Here is a 19,665-nt window from a genome sequence, read left to right as displayed (position 1 = left end):
TTTTAATTGACATTGAGACACAGTGTTACGTTAGTTTCAGGTGTACAACATAGTGATTCAACAACTATGTTATGCTATGTTCACCCCAAGTCTTAACTATTATCTGTTGGCATACAACTCTATTACAGTACTACTGTCTATATTTCCTGTGCTATACCTTTCATCCTTGTGACTTACTAACTTTTGATCAAAAAGAATGCTGAGGGGTGCCTGGGTAGCTCAGTTGGTTAAGCATCTGACTCTTGATTTCAACTCAAGTCATGATTTCAGAGTTGTGAGATCCAGCTCCATGTTGGTGTCTGCACTGGGCATGGAACCTTCTTAAGATTCTTGTTCTCCCTTTCCTTCTGCCCTTCACCCCCCACCCTCTCCCTCTCCTTTCCTCTCTCCCCTTCCCTCCCTTAAAAAGATAATGAAGCTTGGAGATTTTAATGATCAATTTTGTGCATCTTTTCAAAGAACCAGCTCTTGGTTTCATTGATCATTTCTAGTGTTTAATTAGTATTTGTTTCATTTATTTCTGCTCTTTATTCCTTCCTTCTACTAATTTTGGGCTTTGTTCTTCTTTTTCTGGCTCCTTTAAGTGTAAGGTAGATGTTTGAGATTTTTCTTATTTCTTGAGGTAGTCCTGTTTCTCTATAAGCTTTCTTAGAACTGCTTTCGCTGCATCCCAGAGATTTTGGAATGTTGTATTTCCATTTTCATTTGTCTAAAGGTTTTTTGTTTTTTGTTTTTAAATTTTCTCTTTGCTTTCTTTATTGACCTATTGATTGTTTTGCAGTATGTTTTTTAGCTTCCACAGGTTTGCCTTTTTTCCAGGTTTTTTTTTTTTTTTAAGATTTTATTTATTTATTTGAGAGTGCTCTAGCACAAGCAGGGGTGGGGAGGGTAGGGGCAGAGGGAGAGAGAGTCTTAAGCAGACTCCTCCCTGAGCATGGAGCCCAATGTGGGCCTTGATCTCATGACCCTGAGATCTTGACCTGAGCCAAAATTGAGAGTCAGATGCTTAACTGACTGAGTTGTCCAAGTACTCCTCTGAAAGTTTTGGGTTTTTTTTTTTTTTATTATTGTAATAGATTTTTTTTGGTCTAGTATCATTGTGGTTGGAAACTACTTGATAGGATTTCAGTCTTAAATTTATTGAGACTTGTTTTGTGGATCAACAAGTGATCTGTCTTGGAGAATATTCCATGTTCACTTGAAAAGAATGTATATTCTGTTTTATATAGAATATTCTATGTATATCTGTTAAGTCCATTTGGTCTAATGTATCATTCAGAGCCACTGTTTCCTTATTAATTTTCGTCTGGATGAAATATCAATTGATCTAAGAGAGGTATTAAAGTCCCCTACTATTACTGTATTACTCTTTGTGTCTGTTAGTATTTACTCTATATATTTATATATTTAGGTTGGGTGCATAGATATTTACAATTGTTCAACCCTGTTGGAATGGATCCCTTTATTACTAATGCCCTTCTTTGTATTTCCTTAGTCTTTTTTTAAAGTCTATTTTATCCAATAATAAGTATTGCTACCTTTTTTCTTTCACTGTCATTTGCATGGAATATCTTCTATCCCTTCAATTTAAGTCTGATTGTGTCTTTTCTGTCTCTTGTAGGCAACATATAAATGGGTCTTATTTTTCTGTTTGTCACCCTGTATCTTTTGATTGGAGAATTTAGTCCATTCACATTTAAAGTAATTATTGATAGGTATGTGCATATTTTGATTTTATTAATTGTTTTCTGGTTTGTTTCTAGTTCTCTGTTTCTTCTCTTGCCCTCTTCCCTTCTGATTTGATGACTTTCTTCAGTACTGATCTTTTATTCCTTTCTCTTAATTTTTTATGAATCTATTATTTGGTTTGTGGTTATGAAGAGGTTGATATATATATAATAACCTATGTATGTAATCACCTCCTTAAGTTGATGGTTGCTTAAATTCGAAGATATTCTAAAAGCATTACTATTTTATCCCCCTGCCTATGTTTTATGTATTTGAGGTCATATTGTATATCTTTTTATGTTGTGTATTCCTAATTATTGTAGATAGAGTTGATTTGACTACTTTTGTCTTAATCTTCATACTAGCTTTATAAGGGATTGATCTACTACCTTTAATGTATAATATTTGGTTTTGCCAGTGAAATTTTGAAATTTTTTCTTTTTTGATTTTCTTCTAGTTATGATATTTTCTTTTTTGCTTAATTGAGAAATTCCTTATCTCACTTTTAATTTTGAATGATAATCTTTCTTGCTGGGTAGAGTATTTTCTTTCAGTGCTTTGAATATATCATGTCTTCTGGCCTTCAAATTTTCTGCTGAAAAATCAGCTCTTATGAATGTTTCCTCATGTATAACTAGTTGCTTTTCTCCTGCTGCTTTTAAGATTCTCTCTTTGTCTTTAATTTTTGAGATTTTAATAATTAATGTATTTCCATATGGACCTCTTTGGGTTATCTTGTTCAGGAGAATCTGTGCTTCCTGGACCTGGATATCTGTTTTCTTTCCCCAATTAGGTAATTTTTTCGGTTGTTATTTCCTAAAATTAAGTTTTCTGCCTCCTCTTTTTGTGTTATCATATCATAAAGGATATGAATGTTAGTATGCTTGATGTTGTCCATGTGGTCCCTTAACTTATGCTCATTTTTTTCATTCTTTTTTCTTTTTTGCTGTTTAACTTGAATGATTTCCACTGCCCTATCCTCCAGATCACTGATCTGTTCTTTTGCATCCTTTGATCAGCTGTTGATTCCCTCTCTTGTGTTTTTCATTTCTGTTATTATATTCTTCAGCTCTGATTTTATTCTTTTTTATATTTTTTATCTCTGTTGAAATCTCGGCTGTGTTCATCTACTCCTCTCCCAAGTTTGGTGAGCATCTTTATAACCATTACTTTGAATTATTTAATAGGTATATTGCTTATCTCTTTTTCACTTAGTTCTTTTCCGAGGTTTTGTCTTGTTCATTTGTTTAGAACCTATTCCTGTGTCTGCTTATTTTGTCTGACTCCCTGTATTTGTTTCTATATATATATGATAGGTTAGGTCAGCAGTGATTTCTGGCATTGAAGGTAGTGGCATTGTGTGGAATGTGTGCTGTGGGGCCTAGAAATGTGGTCACCAGTACCAGGTACTTTAGGGATGTCCCCCGTGTTGGCTCTATGCACCCTTGTATGACTGGGCCATGACTTCAGTAGGTGGACTGGTGGGCAGGGGTGTCCCCTCCTTACTTCCCTAGCAGGAGTTGCTTTTAGGGTCAACAGTGTCCACCAAGGGTATCTGCCAGGGATGCAGGATAGGAGCCAAGGAATGCCTACCAGGAAGGCGAGTTTGACAAGGCAGGTCTGCAGGGGAACACTGGTGTAGAACAGGCACCGCTAGCTAGGTGTATGGGTAGTGTCAGACTGGTGCCCACCAGTATCAGATTTATTTAGGCTGACAGAGAGCAAGAAGAATATGCCTGTCAGCATTTCCATTCTTGGATAAAGTTCTTATAGAACCCTGCCCCTTTGGCATGCTCCCTAAAATGAGTTAGTAAACTCCTTTATTTAGGGCCCAGGTACTTTTCAAACTGCTGCCTCTCTGGTAGAGTGAGCAAGTAAGATTGTGTGTGGTTCCTTTAAGCATGGAGTCTGTTTCCTTTAGCCCTCCAATTCTCTTGAAGTTAAGCCTAGCTGATTTTCAAAAACAAGTTATGAGAGTTTATCTTTCTGTGAAGATCCCCAGGGTGGGAGATGCCTAGTGTGGGACTGTAACCTCTCACTTTTCAGGAAGGACATTTTTACCTGTGATACCCCTCCCACTTTTGGGTCTCAGTTCCAGGGTTTGGTTCCTGACCTGACCACGTCTCTATCCCATTTTCCCTTCTTGATGTGGTTTTGTCTTTATCCTTATAGTTGTCTAAGAGCTGTTCTGTGAGTCTTCAGGTCATTCTTAGGGAGAGTTGCTTTAAATAGAGCTGTAGCTGTTGTGTGTGCATGAGAGGAAGTGAGCTCAGGATCCTCCTATTTGGCCATATTCTCACCTTCTGCCTGTCTGAAGATATTTTCGGTTGTCACAACTAGGAGATGCTCTTGGTGTTAAGTGGATAGAAGTTAGGGATGCTGGTAAACATCCTTCAGTATGCAAGATAGGCCCCCACAATAGAAAATTACCCCACGTTTACTACCCCAAAATGTCTGTAATGCCAAGGATAGGAAACTTTTATTAGAGTATTATCCATAAAATCTTTTTCTTAGCAGTCTTAGAATTTTCTGTCAAAAATGTAGGACTCTTTTGTGTTTGTTAGGAACCCTAAGGCATTACCACTTTCCAAAGGTCAGTGTCTTTTACTGCTCATGAATCTGTTAACTCTCTTCTGTATGTTTGAGTTGAGCCCATTTTAATAGTTTTCTTTGTTGTTTTCTCAGCCTTTTGATTTGTCCTTGTACTTTTATTTTCTCAGATAACATGATTATTATGGTATTCTGTTCTTGAGTAACACAATTGAGATGCAAAACACCATGTACTTGAATTCTTTTGGGGAAAAATGCAGTGGAACAGAGGCTTAAGAGATGGAGTAATATTTTTAGTGACTCAGAATGTCAGTTGTGGTTATTAATAATAGTGTTGCTTCAGCTCCACCATATGCAATTATTTTTCTTTAACCATAAAAAGTGTTGATTTTAGTTAAATTTTAGTATGAATATTGAGAAGAGTTTATATTCGGTCTATAATTTCTGGAATGCTTTAGAAGCATGGTTAACACTTGTCCTCTGACCAGTTTTCATAATTTCTGGAGTGCTTTAGAAGCATGGTTAACACTCGTCCTCTAACCAGTTTTCACATTTTGCAAGTGAAAATAGCAGCACTTTCTTATATACCCTATTTGCTCTTGACACTCATATTTGTAATTTTATATTTCACAGATAGCACTTTTTTACCACTCACTTTATTTGGCTTTGTGAATTATAGAACAGAAGTAAATGAGCATGATCCTCTTCTCTTTAGGTCTGCAGGGTCTAAATAGAAGAATTCAGCTCACACACATTAAAGAACATATAGACAGTATAAAGTTACAGCTCATAAAGTAGAATCAGACTGTGTAGCAGTAAGTGAGACCTTAACAAATCTCCTCTAACCTCATTTTATAGATGATGAAACTGAGGCTCAGAGTAGTTTAATGTCTTCCAGAAGGTCATGGAGCTAGTTACAAGGAAGGCTGAACTTGAAAGCAGGTCGTATGTTTTCCGGTGAAGTCATGACCAAGTTCTCCGTGTGACTGGACCTGTGGTCTTTTCTTTGGGTCCAGGATTAGCCTGTTTATGTCCTCCCATCTTCAGGGGACCCTGGCTATTTAATGGTCACATCCCTAACAGAGAGGGAGTCACCTCGCCAATAATTACATAGTTTTCATTGTCCCTGATATTTGGCTGTGTAGCTTCTTAGGAATAAGCCTAATATTTTTACTTAAAATTATTTTAGATAAATAAGGAGGAAAATCATACTGTCCTTGTGAAGTCTTTGACCCCCTTGTTTTTCTTCTACTTAGAATGCTTTTAAAATTTCAAGGGTTAGAGGTTGCCTTTTACTGAAAAATTAACTGGTTTGGTGTCCTGGCCTTTTGTTGTTTGTTAAAATCTTCTATCTTGTAATGGAGTTTGAATTTTCATAGCTTTATGGATAGCATATCTATCACACAAATATTAACTTATATTTGAATGATTGATGAACCATTTTAACTTCTGTGCTAGTTTTAAATGAAGGCTTTTACGGAGCCTTCTGTTCTGTGGCTTGAATTTTTCCATAACAAATTTGGGACAGGTTTGTGTGCTGCTTTCTTCTAAATTCAGATACATGATTCACATGTTACATTTCCTCAACCTAAGTGTATGTGCTGCAGAGTTTGGATGGGTCAGGCTTCCCTGGGCAGGAGTGGATGCCTACTGCTCTAAGTGAAATAGACTTAAACATGTCTTTATGTGCAAAGTATTTACCCTCCATGGCTCACTAGTTTGCTTTCCAGTTATTTCCAGTGATTTTTAAAATTTTGTTGAATTCATCAGTGAAAACACCTTTGAAATGTAAAATATTGAAAGAGAATTTAGCATGAAATAATGATTTTTAAGGGGAGACATTCTTTTGGTTTACTTTATTATTTTATTATTTAAAAAAGATTGTATTTATTTATTCATGAGAGACACAGAGAAAGAGAGAGAGAGAGAGAGGCAGAGACACAGGCAGAGGGAGAAGAAGGCTCTATGCAGGGAGCCTAATGCAAGACTCAGTCCCAGGACTCCAGGATCACGCCCTGGGCCGAAGGCAGGCGCTAAACTGCTGAGTCACCCAGGGATCCCCCATTCTTTTGGTTTATATTTTAATTTTGTGATTATGTTCATGCTGGATTTTAATTTTGCACAACTGCTTTGAAGTGTGCCGTTATACAATACACTTTGAATTTTTTACCTTTATGCCAATGGTACAGTTAAGCTCCAAAAGAAATTTATAAGGAGCTAGAAATATTTTTTAGCATTTGATCCATAAGTTTATTCATTAAAAATGTGCTTCTAGTGTTTATCTTTGACATTTTCTTGAGAATATATACATTTCTTGATTATACAGTTCAGTAAGGAAGAACTTACTTTGTCATTTATACTAAAGCAACTCATCACTTCTCTTGAATTCAGCCTCCCAGTAACTTCAAATGTCTAAATATAGACAAGAGCCAGGTAATTTGAAAAGATGAAGGGGAGGAATGGCTTCTGAGTAACAAAATAGATGCTACACAGTTACAACTTTGCCCATAGGAAATTTTCTAAGCATCTCAGTTTAAAACCTATTTTTTTCATCTTAAGGCAAAGCTCTTACAAGCCAAATTATGTGGTTTTCATGCCCACAGCAGGTTAGAAGTAGCAAATAATGGGGAATTTTAGGGATTTTCACATGACAGTGAAGCAGGAAAGAAAAAACGTAATGCAGTAAACACAACTCAAAAAGCATCACATCTTTGTTTAGTGGGAAGGCACACTGGCAGCATACCCAACTCCAGGATTAATCCAGTAACCATTGGTGTTTGCAATGTTGACCCTGTATCATTTAGAAGAGGTTTAGAATATACAGTGAACTCTAAGAACACAAAGAAACAGGATACATTTTTTAAAAATCAGTGCACCTAATTTACTTTAATCCACCACCCAACTTTGTCCAGTCTTAACATATTGCCATATTTTTCATGTCTTTTTTTAAGACCTAAAATGTTGTAGGTATGCAGGGAACCCCCTTCTGTCCCCTTTCTTTCTCTCCTATGAGTTTACTCTCTTAAAATTGATATTCATTCCCATGCATATGTAGATATACACACACACAAACACACACACAGACACACAGAGGAAGCCATAAAAAGTAATGCTTTGAAGTTTTTTATTTTTTTTTATTTTTTAAAGATTTTATTTATTTATTCATGAGAGACAAAGAGAGAGAGAGAGAGGCAGAGACACGGGCAGAGGGAGAAGCAGGCTCCATGCAAGGAGCCCGACGTGGGACTCCATCCCTGGTCTCCACGATCATGCCCTGGGCCGAAGGCAGGCGCTAAACCACTGAGCCACCCAGGGATCCCCCGAAGTATTTATATAAGTGGAATCATGCTCTACATATTTTCTGTCACTTGATTATTTTGTATTTTGGGATCTGTGTTGGTAACACCATTTACTTACTCATTCCTGTTGATGGCCTTTATGTTTTCCACCTTTTCTGATGCTATGCATGCATTCACACTTCTTAGGTGACCTCAATTGATATGGAGGAAAATGTTCCCGGTGTTATCTATGTATCATGTGTCAGATAGCCTATGATTTTAAAATTTGTCTCAAAACTCCATCTAGTATCCATAGATAATAGGATGTTGGCTGCATTCCACCTTATCAGACTGGATTGTTTGCTAAAATTCCTTTTTGTCCTTCTGTAGAGACTGACAGCCAATACAGGAAGCAAACAGCGTAGTCGCCTTTCTATTATGGCCCAGTACCTCTGCAATGTTCAGCACATCTTGACAATTCCTGGTCAGGCTTTTGTCCCTAAACCAGAGGTAAGTTTCTGTTTATTTGTATATCTTTGTTCATCTGAGGATGTGTTATAGGAAATTATCTCTAGAATTTGGTTGTCATTTGTATACAAGCTGTACTTTTTCTTTTTCTCCAGAATAAGAAAAACCACACTGTGTGAATTGTTCTTATCCTAATTTTTCTCCCCTTCATTGTGACCAAATGTCTAGGTTTATCCGTGTTACTGTAGTAGTGGTGGAGTGTTACTGTTATCCGTGTTACTGTAGTAGTGGTTATTGTCACCTTGTACTCTTAAAGGTTTTCCAGTATGTAAGATAAATTATATAGTCCCCTAATCCTCAAAAAAAGAAATCAGTATTTATTTTGTGATTTCTGCAATCAGGTTACATCAAATATTTTTTATTGTGAATTTTTCCATCTTTTTTTTTAATTGAAGTAGTTTAACATCCAGTGTTATGTTTCAGGTATGCAACATATTGATTCAGCAGTTTTTATACATTACTCAGTGCTCACACAATAAGTAAAGTCACCATCTGTCATCATACAATGTTATTACGGTATTATTGAGTATAGTCCCTATGCTGTACTTCTCATCTTCATGACTTTTTTTATAATTAGGAATTTGTACCTCTTAATCTTATTTATTTTACCCATCTTCCCTCCCACTTTCCCCCTGGCAACCTTTGTCCTCTGTAGTTAAGTCTGACTTTAGGTTTGTTTCTTTGTGTCTTGCTTGTTCATTTATGTTTTAGATCCATATATAATTGAAATCTTGGTATTTGTCTTTCTCTGTTTGACATATTTCACTTAGCATATGCACTCTAGGTCCCTCCATGTTATCACAGAAGGCAAGATCTAATTCTTTTTTTATGGCTGAGTAATATTCCTGTGTGTGTGTGTTATACATACATACATGCATACATACCACATCTTCTTTATTCATTTATCTATCCATGGACACTTCGACTGCTTCCATATCTTGGCTGTTGCAAATCATGCTGCTCTAAACAGGGGTGTGTATATCTTTTCAAATTAGTGTTTTTGTGTTTTTGGGTAAATACCCAGTACTGGGATTACTAGATTGTATGGTATTCCTATTTTTAATTTTTTGATAAATGCCCAAGCTGTTTTCCACAGTGGTTGCATCAGTTTACATTTCTACCAGCAGTGATAAGGGTTCCTTATTCTCCACATCCTCACCAACATTTGTTGTTTCATGTCTTTTTGGTTCTAGCCGTTCTGACAGATAATATCTTATTGTGGTTTTGATTTGCATTTTCTTGATGAATAGGAATCTTGAGCATCTTTTCATGTGTCTCTTGGCCATCTGTATGTTTTCTTTGAAAAACTTCTGCTAATTTTTTATTTGAATTGTTCCTTTGGTGTTGAGTTGTGTAAGTTCTTTATATAACTTAGATATTAATCCCTTATCAGATATATTATTTGCAAATACCTTCCCCCAATTCAGTAGGTTGCCTTTTTGTTTTGTTGATGGTTTCCTTTGTTGTGTAAAAGCTTTTAATTTTGGTATAGTCCCAATAGTTTATTTTTGCTTTTGTTTCCCTTTGCCTTTGGAGACATATCTAGAAAAATGTTGCTATGGCAATGTTAAAGATATTACTGCCTATGTTACCTTCTAGGGGTTTTATGGTTTTGGTCTCACATTTAGGTCTTTAATCCATTTTAAGTTTATTTTTGCGTATGGTGAAATAAAGTTGTTGAGTTTAATTCTTCTGCACGTAGCTGTCTGGTTTTTCCAGTACCATTTGTTGAAGAGACAGTCTATTCCCCATTGTATATTCTTGCCTCCTTTGTCAAAGATGAATTGAGTGTATATTTGTGGATTTCTGTTCTGTTGATCTACGTTTCTTTTTTATGCCAGTACCTTACTGTTTTGATTGTTGTAGTTTTGGTAGTATGTCTTGAAATCTGGGATTGTGATACCTCCAGCTTTGTTCTTCTTTCTCAAGATTGTGTTGGCTATTTGGGGTCTTTTGTGGTTCCATATAGGTTTAATATTATTTAGTCTAGTTCTATGAAACTTGCTGTTGGTATTTTGATAGGGATTGCATTGAATCTGTAGATTACTTTGGGTAGTATGGGGCTTTTAACAGTGTTGGTTCTTCCCATCGATGAACATAGAATCTTTCTATTTGTGTCATCTTCAATTTCTTTCATCAGTCTTTTATAGTTTTCAGAATACAGGTGGTCACTTCCTTGTTAAATTTATTCCTAGATATTTTATACTCTCTGGTACAATTATAAATGGGATTGGTTTCTTAATTTTTTTCTGCTACTTTGGTATTAGTGTAAAGCAATACAATAGATTTCTGTATATTAATTTGGTATCCTGCTACTTTACTGAATTATTTATCAGTTTTAATAGTCTTTTGGTGGAGCCTTTAGGTTTTTCCATATATAATAACATGTCATCTGCAAATAGTGACAGTTTTACTTTTTCACATCAATTTGGATGTCTTTTTTTTTTAAGATTTTATTTATTTATTCATGAGAGACACAGAGAGAGAGAGAGAGGCAGAGAACAGGCAAAGGGAGAGAAGCAGGCTCCATGCAGGGAGCCTGACCCGGAACTCGATCCTGGGACTCCAGGATCACGCCCTGGGCCAAAGGCAGGTACTAAACTGCTGAGCCACCCAGGGATCCCCAATTTGGATGTCTTTTATTTCTTGTCTGATTGCTGTACCTAGGACTTCTAGTACTATGTTGAATAAAAGTGGTAAGGGTGGGCATTCTTGTGTTGTTTCTGATCTTAGAGGAAAAGCTCTCAGTTTTTCACCATCAAGGATGATGTTAGCTGTAAGTTTTCCATATACAGTCTTTATTATGTTGAGGTATGTTTCCTTTAAGACCACTTTGTTGAGAGTTTTTATCATGAATGCATATATTTTGTCCAATGCTTTTCCTGCAAATATTGAAATGATCATATGGTTATCCTTTCTTCTATTAATGTGATGTATCATACTAACTTGCAAATATTGAACTACCCTTGCCATTTCTGGAATAAATCCTACTTGATTGTGGTGAATGGTTTTTAAATATATTGTTGAGTTTGGTTTGTTTATATTTTGTGAGGATTTTTGTATCTTTGTTCATCAGAGATATAGCCTGTAGTTTTCTTTTTTTGTAGTGTCTTTGATTGGTTTTTGTATGAGGGTAATGTTGCCCTTGTAGAATGAATTTGGAAATTTTCATTACTCTTCTATGTTTTGGAATGGTTTAGAAAGTATTAACTGTCCTTGAAATGTTTGGTAGAATTTACTTGTAAAGCCATCTTGTCCTCGACTTCTGTTGTTGAGTTTCTTTTTTATTTTATTTTATTTTATTTTATTTTATTTTATTTTATTTTATTTTATTTTATTTATTTGTTTGTTTTTGTTGTTGTTGTTGAGTTTTTTGATTACTGATTTGATTGTGTTACTAATAGTCTGTCCAAATTTTTGTATTTCTTCCTGATTCAGTTTTGGAAGATTATGTTTTCTAGGAATTCATCCGTTTCTAAGTTGTCCAGTTTGTTGGCATATAATTTTTTGCAGTATTCTCTTGTAATCTTTTATATTTCTGTGGTATTATTTTTTCCCTCCATTTCTGATTTTGAGTCCTTTTTTTCTTGAATCTGGTTTATCAATTTTATCTTTTCAAAGAATCAGCTTTTGTTTTTGTTGATTTTTCTTTTTTAACCTCTATTCATTTTTGCTCTGAGTTTTACGGTTTCCTTCCTTCTGCGAGCTTTGGGCTTTGTTCTGCTTTTTCTGTTTTAGGTTGTATGGCTCGTTTGGTTTTTTGAGATTTTACTTGTTTCTTGAAGTAGGCCTATGTTGCTATAATCCACTCTTAGTACTGCTTTTGCTGCATCCCAAAGATTTTGAACTAATGTGTTTTCATTCTCATTTGTTTCATGTATTTTTTTTCTCTTTGATTTCTTGGTTAACTCATTCATTGTTGAATAGCCTGTTGTTTAGCCTCCATATATTTGTGTTCTTTCCACATATTTTACTATAATTGACTTCTAGTTTTATACTATTGTGGTTAGAAAAGATGTTCACTATGATTTGTCTTAAATTTATTGAGACTTTTTTTGTGGCCCAACATATGATCTGTCTTGAAGAATGTTTCATGTGTACTTGAAAATAATGTGTATTTTGCTATTTTGGGATGAAATGTTTGTGGATGGAATATATCTATCTGTAAGGCTCTCTGATCTGTGTGTTACTCAGAGGCACAATTTCCTTGTTGGTTTTCTTTCTGGATGATGTATCCATTTATGTAAGTCAGGTGATAAAGTCCCTTGCTATTATAGTATTATAGTCAGTTTCTCCCTTTTTGTCTGTTAATAATTGCTTTATGCATTTGGGTGCTCCTATGTTGGGTGCATGGCTATTTATAATCACTAAATCCTTTTGTTGGATTTTTCCATTTATCATTATGTAGTGCTCCTCTTTGTCTTTTGTTAGAGTCTTTGTTTTACAAAGTCGTTTTTGTCTGATAGAAGTATTGCTACCCTACCCTGACATTTATCTTTCACTTCCATTTGCATGGTGTATGTTTTATAGCCCTTTACATGTAGTCTGTATATGTCTTTAGATCTGAAGTGAGTCTCTCTTAGGCAACATATAGTTGGATTTTTTTTAATCCATTCAATCCCCCGATGTCTTGATTAGAGGATTTAGTCCATATACATTTAAAGTAATTATTGATAGGTATGTACTTATTGCCATTTTGTTCATTGTTTTCTAGTGCTTTTTTTCATAGTTCTCTATTCTCTATTGCCCTCTTCTCTTGTGGTTTGATGGCTTTCTTCATTGTTATGCTTGAATTTCTTTGCTTTATTTTTCTTGTGTCTCTTATAGGTTTTTGGTTTGTGGTTACCAAGAGACATGTATATCTTATGTGTATAGCAGTCTGTATTAAGTTGATGGTTGCTTAAGTTTGAAAACATTCTATAAGTACTAAATTTTTACTCCCCCTCTGTATTTTATGTATATGATATAATATTTTGCGTCTTTTTATTTTGTAAAAAGTGAAATCCCTTGGCTGAGTTTTGTAGATATAATTGATTTTACTACTTTTGTGGTTTTTTTTTTTTAACTACTTTTATGTTTTAACCTCCATACTGGCTTTATTAAGTTGATGGTTGCTTAAGTTTGAAAACATTCTATAAGTACTAAATTTTTACTCCCCCCTCTGTATTTTATGTATATGATATAATATTTTGCGTCTTTTTATTTTGTAAAAAGTGAAATCCCTTGGCTGAGTTTTGTAGATATAATTGATTTTACTACTTTTGTGGGTTTTTTTTTAACTACTTTTATGTTTTAACCTCCATACTGGCTTTATTAATAAGTGATTTAATCTACTGGATTTATTAGAAGTTTGCTTTTATCTGGGAATTTTTTTCCTTTCATAATTTTCTTCTAGTTATGACCTTTTCTTTCCACTCAAGTCACTTTAACACTCTTGTAAGTCTGTTTCGGTGGTAATGATCTTCTTTAGCATTTGTTTGTCTAGGAAACTCTTTATCTCACCTTCAGTTCTGAATAGTAACCCTTCTGGATAGAGTAGTCCTGATTGCAATTGTTCTTCCATTTTCAGCACTTTGAATATATCTTGCTACTCCCTCTGGCCTACAAAGTTTTTGCTGAAAAATCAGCTGATAGGCTTTTGGGGTTTCCCTTGTATGTAACTGTTTCTTTTTTGTGCTTTTAACATTCTCTTTTTATTATTATTTTTTTACACTTTAATTATTATATGCCTTGGTGTGGATCTCCTTGGGTTAATCTTATTAGGAGCTTTCTGTGCTTTCTGGATTTAGATGTCTCTCTTCCCAGATTAAGTAAGGTTTCAGCTATTATTTTTTCACAAATTTTCTTCCTTTTTATATTTTCTCCATAGGATCCATATAATGCAAATATTATTACACTTGATGTAATACCTATTCTCATTTTTTATCCTTTCTTTTTGCTGTTCAGCGTAGTGCTTTCCATTACTCTGTCTTCCAGATCACCAATCTATAATTCTCTCTGAAATCTGCTGTTGATTCCCTCTATTGTGTCTTTTTATTTTCAGTTATTGAGTTCTCCATCTCTGACTGGTTCTGCTTTATATTTTATCTTTCTTTGCTGCAGTTCTGACTGGGTTCATCCATTCTTTTCTCAAGTCCAATATCTTTATGACCATTCCTTTTATTTTTTATCAGGCATTCTACTTATCTTCATTTTGTTTAGCTCTTCTGCTGTGATTTTTGTCCATTCTTTCATTTGAGACATATTCCTGTCTCTTCATTTTTGTCTAGTTTTCTCTTTGTTTCTGTGGATTAGGGAGGTCAGTCAAATCTCATGGTCTTAAGAATAATGGCCTTGTGTAGAAGTCATATGGTGCCTCCTGGTCACTAGAGCAGGTGCTCGAGGGAGGTTTCCTGTATGGACTGCATATGCCATGCTGTTGTGGCTGAGCCATGTCTGTCTTCAGCCCAGTCAGCTGTAGTGATCCACTTTGCATGCTGTGGGTGCACTGGATGGGGTTCAGTCCTTGCATTGTCAAGGGGTCTCTCTGAAGACTACATGGGCTTGTAGGTGGGCAAGATCAGTAGTCATACTAGGCATTTGCAGTCAGCCTCTGCCACAGCTGTGGGCATGCTGAGTGGTAGGACTTTGTCCCTATGTAGCCAGCTAAAAGTCTCAACTACTAGAACTGGACATAATGCTGTGTGGGGTTATCTCTCCCTCTGCCAGGGCAGAAGTCAGTGTGGAGTGGTCCCACTACCTGCCAGGGCTGTTTGCTGTGTGTCATAGGGCAAGAGTCACTTGGGAGGGATGACTGCCAGGGCAGCCAGGTTAGATGGGGCCAGTCTGCCAGATGAACAGGGGGGAGAAGCATGCAGTGCTAGCTAGACAGGTGAACAGTATCAATGCTGTTTTCCACAAATGGCCAGCTATCTAGGCTGAGAGAGAGAAAGAGAAGTGTTGTCTGCCAGCACTTTTGTTCTCAGAGAGTCTTCTGAAGATCCTTGTCCCACTCGTGAACATTTTGAGATTAGTAAGTAAGTCTCCTTCATGTGTACCATAGGCACTTTTCAAATTGCTGGTTTTGTGCTGTGTTTTGGGTGGAGTTATTTATTACACTGGCTTTTTAAGAGTGGGTACTTCGTTTCTTATGCCCTCTTACTTTCCTGAAGTTAATCCCACTGATTTTTATTTTTTTTTATTTTTTATTTTTTCCCACTGATTTTTAAAGTACCCTAAATTAAGCCTCACTAGTTTTCAAAGCCAGATACAATAGGTACTTGGCTTCCCAGTGCCTGGGGTGCCTGGTGTCTGGTCTGATCCTCTGGCTTCTCTGTGCTTGTGTTGTCCCTCTCGTTGTGGTTAGTCTCCCTCGGGATTTGGTTCCCAGCTGTATCTCTGATCCTCCCTCCCTTTCCAGTGTTGCATCCTGTCTGTGATTCACTGGAAGCTCTGTTCTGCTGGTTTTCTGGTCATTTCTAGAGTTAGTTGCACTGATGTAGCTATTATCTTCCTGTGTCCATGGAATGAGGTGAGCTCAGGATCTTCCTCCTCTACTGTCTTCTTCCTGTCCTCCTTTTTCCACTTTTTTGAAAGACCCTATTTTGGCAGTGTTACTTGTGATTAATCATCTGTGGAAAATAATTGGATATTAAACTAGGTTGTTAATATTATGTGCTAATTACAGAAGCATGTTAATTACAAAGTTTCTCTGCCCAAAATAAAAGTGGTGTCTATTTTAGTAAAACTACTACTACTGGATGAGTCACTACAGGACATGTATTATAAAATTCCATCTTTTTTGTCAAATGTGTATTGAGCAGCTACGGCATGTAAAGGCCCAGGCTAGGCAAAGCTAGGCAGGGTGGCTGGTGGGGTAAGGTGGGGAAGTTGGGGGTCATCCCAGTCAGACATGGAGTCTGCCTTCAGGGAGTTTATAACTGATGAGGAACAGATTTCTCCTTGCTTGGTGAAACTCTTGTAAAGTTTCCCTTATGTCATTTGAGATATATTAAGGAAAGTAGATAGTATGTAAAAAAATTGTATTATTTAGATTTAGATATAGATTATATATTTAGAATGGGGCCCCAAACAATAAAGTTAGACCTATATGTACATCTTAAAGCACGGTCTGGGAAGTCCCCATCTGCTACCACCTTCCATTACCTCTGCCATGTTGTCTACCACATCTAGCTGAGCTTTTGGGTGACTGAAGGAATTCAGTTCATCTTCCACTTACAGAACAGAGTGTTTTCAACTTTTTCTAAGTCTGGCTCAGAGAACTCATTCTCAGTACCACCTACCTTTAGTATTTCAAGGTCTCAGACATTATAAATGACTTCTTCCAAAATAATAGATCCTATTAGATCCTAGACAGAATTCGGTGACTGGAGATATCTTTTAGGTCATCATCAGATTTAACATATTTGTGCTTTCAGGTATTTTCTGTCCTAGAACAGGTGGCCATTGTAATGAAGAAAATCAGTCAACCATATAGTTTTCTTTCTTCTTATAACGCACGTGTGTGTGTATATAGCATTTTGAATAGTGTCAGATCCAAATATATCAGAAACCAAGATCTTTACTTTTAGGCATTTATAGTTAGGGTTATTACCATAACCCCAGAGTCTTTTTTTTTTCTAATTTTTATTTATTTATGATAGTCACAGAGAGAGAGAGAGAGAGAGAGAGAGAGAGGCAGAGACATAGGCAGAGGGAGAAGCAGGCTCCATGCACCGGGAGCCCGACGTGGGATCCGATCCTGAGTCTCCAGGATCGCGCCCTGGGCCAAAGGCAGGCACTAAACTGCTGCGCCACCCAGGGATCCCTAACCCAGAGTCTTTAAGCTGTTTAAATTTTACCAAAGACTTCTTAAAGAGGATTTTAGAATATTTTTAATGGACTGTTTTTCATTGATTTCATTATAGTTGAGGGCATTTGATTGTGTTTAGAGGTTGTTACCAACCTTGTCTTTGATCTTGGGGAAGATACACATGTAGTTAGTTGATTAAATGTTTCTTCCTTTAGGATTAAGGCCCCATGAAAATATTTAGAAAAAAACTAGCTGTATTTTTGGTTCACTTTATTGAGGGATGTTTGCTTTTTGGCAAATTAAACATTCACAGCAATTTTGTTTATATGCTTTTCATCATATTATAAATATTACATGCAGGGAGTTTATTTGTAATCTAGTAAAGCAGTTGTCAAGGAGGAGAAAGAATGAATTATGATAAAGCAAAACAGTAAATCAAATGATTAAATATTGGTTCTAAAAGAATTCTCGGGACACCTGAGTGGCTCAGCGGTTGGGTGTCTGCCTTCAGCTCAGGGCATAATCCCAGGATCCAGGATCGAGTCCCACACTGGGCTCCTTGCAGGAAGCCTGCTTCTTCCTCTGCCTGTGTCTCTGCCTCTCTCTCTGTGGCTCTCATGAATAAATAAATAAAATCTTTTAAAAAATAAATAAAAATACATAAAAGAATTCTCTGCTGCTCTGAAGTAGTTTTACCATTATAGAGCAGAGCAGGAATACTCTGAGGAAAGCCAGAAAATATTTGACTGATAGTTGTATTGAGCAAATTTTTTAAATTTTTATTTTCTTAAGTAAGAAAGGGGAAGAATTTTATAGAGAATATAAAATAACAATATAAGGCTGTCCCTTTGGCTAAACCTTTCTATACACAAGAAGAGAAAGTTATAAACACAGCTAACTACAACACAAGTAGAATATGCTAAGTGCTAAAATAGAAGTACAGGCAGGTTCGTTGGGGAATTGAGAGAAGGAGGTTAATTCTCTATCAATACTGAAAAAAATTTACTAAAATTCAGTATTCTCAACCAACCCTGAGAATTAGATATGAGGACTTTTGTGGTATTTCAAGAAGAACTTATTTATAACCACCTTGGATTTTTTTCCTATGAGAATCTGTAATCCACTGTTTATTGGTCTTTAGACTAACTTACAATCAAGCTTTAATAACAGAACTTTTACTTCCAGGAAACTGTAACAATCCTGTTTTGGCTACTTGACCTAAATTATTACTTAACTTGTTACTTTCATTAACTTCTCTAGTACTGTCCCCAAAATTTGAACCCCAAATTCTTTTCTATCTACGGAAAATGCAACCTCTTAGAGTCATAAAATTAGACTAATTGGCTTACTCTATGTGTCTTAATCTCCTAGAGTTTGTAGTATATAGAATTTAAGTTAGAATTTTAAAATTGTGTATTTCCTTTTCACTTTTGAGTTAATAAAATGATTTTACCAATGACAAGACAAAATATTTCTTTTGCAGTGCATATTCATGACTAAAAAATCCTTCCATGAAAAATAAAACTTGTTTCAAGCTGACATGTTTATACCCCTGAGAATCCACATATTTCTGGGATTCTGCAGTAATTTTTTAAGCTGATCTTCACATTAGTCATGTTTGAGAACTACTAAGCTATTAGCTAAAACCTCAAAATTCTGTGTCATTTTTTTCTTTAAAAATTATGGTCATGGGGCTCATAACCTAACACACTTCCAACAGGGGTGTCTGGGTAGCTCAGCTGGTTAAGCATCCAACTTGGCTTGGGCTCAGGTCATGCTCTCAGGGTCATTATCTCAGGGTTGTGAGATTGAGCCCCACATTGGGCTCTGAAACTCTCTCTCCCTCTGCCACTCCCCACCTCACACTCTTTGTCTCTCTCTCTCAAATAAAATAAATATTTAACATACTTCCAACAGAATGGATAGGCTTTAGGTCTAACCACTATACTCAGACGTAGTAGGGAAGTCACTTTAAAATGAGAATTTCAACTGGCTCTTTTGATTAGCATAATAGAAGCAGCATACTTTAGTAGAAAAACTAGAAGTATTTCAAAGGAAGCTAGATCTACTGGAATTCGAATGTTCTTAGTTATTAGAACTTGGTCAGGTTAATAGACTGAACCTATCCCAAGTTGATACAATAATGTCATCCTTGAAGGATTGTTTTGAGAAATAGAGATAATCTGTGTGAAGTAATGTGAGTATCTCGCATTTGGAGGTGGTCAGTGGAATGTGGTAGTTATGATTATAAGCAAATATTTTATGGACTAAGTTGGTATATTCTGAAATAGCTGTATAGATTTTATTTTTTAAGACCTTTATATAGTTTATATCTAATTTTATGTATTAAGAGTACTGCATATGCAACAAGTCATCCATAAACATGGTACAGATTTAAAGCATATCGTCAGTACAATTTTAGATGAATTGATGACACACCCATGACATTATAAAGAAAAGGTCAGGACTTGAGGCATCCATGCCTGACCTTTGAGGATCACATTTCAGAAGCTTTTAACTATCCTTGCTGACAGCTATCGAGGCCTTGACTTCTTTTTTTTTTTAATTTTCTTTTTAAGATTTTATTGATTTATTCATGAGAGGCACAGAGACACAGAGATATAGGCAGAGGGAGAAGCAGTCTTCCTGTGGGGAGTCTGATACGGGATTCGATCCCAGAACCCTGGGATCACGACCTGTACTGAAGGCAGATGCTCAACCATTGATCCACCTAGGTGCTCTGAGGCCTTGACTTCTATGTGAAATAATCTTGATCTTAGTAAAATGGGT

The 19,665-nt window shown here is 36.0% G+C and overlaps 1 protein-coding gene across 1 annotated transcript in view; it reads left to right on the top strand.

Moving 5' to 3' along the window:
- TFB1M (transcription factor B1, mitochondrial) overlaps positions 1-19,665 on the top strand; it is a 70,372-nt gene that overhangs the window by 28,204 nt on the left and 22,503 nt on the right. Inside the window, exon 5 of the mRNA XM_072828611.1 lies at positions 7,947-8,066. Coding sequence (XP_072684712.1) covers positions 7,947-8,066 — 120 coding nt within the window. The remainder of the gene's footprint in view (positions 1-7,946; positions 8,067-19,665) is intronic.

The sequence above is a fragment of the Canis lupus genome, chromosome 1, assembly GCF_048164855.1.
Source record: "Canis lupus baileyi chromosome 1, mCanLup2.hap1, whole genome shotgun sequence".
Taxonomy (NCBI): Eukaryota; Metazoa; Chordata; class Mammalia; order Carnivora; family Canidae; genus Canis; species Canis lupus.
Note: the sequence above shows the minus strand (reverse complement) of the source record. Positions and strands in the feature narration are given on the sequence as shown.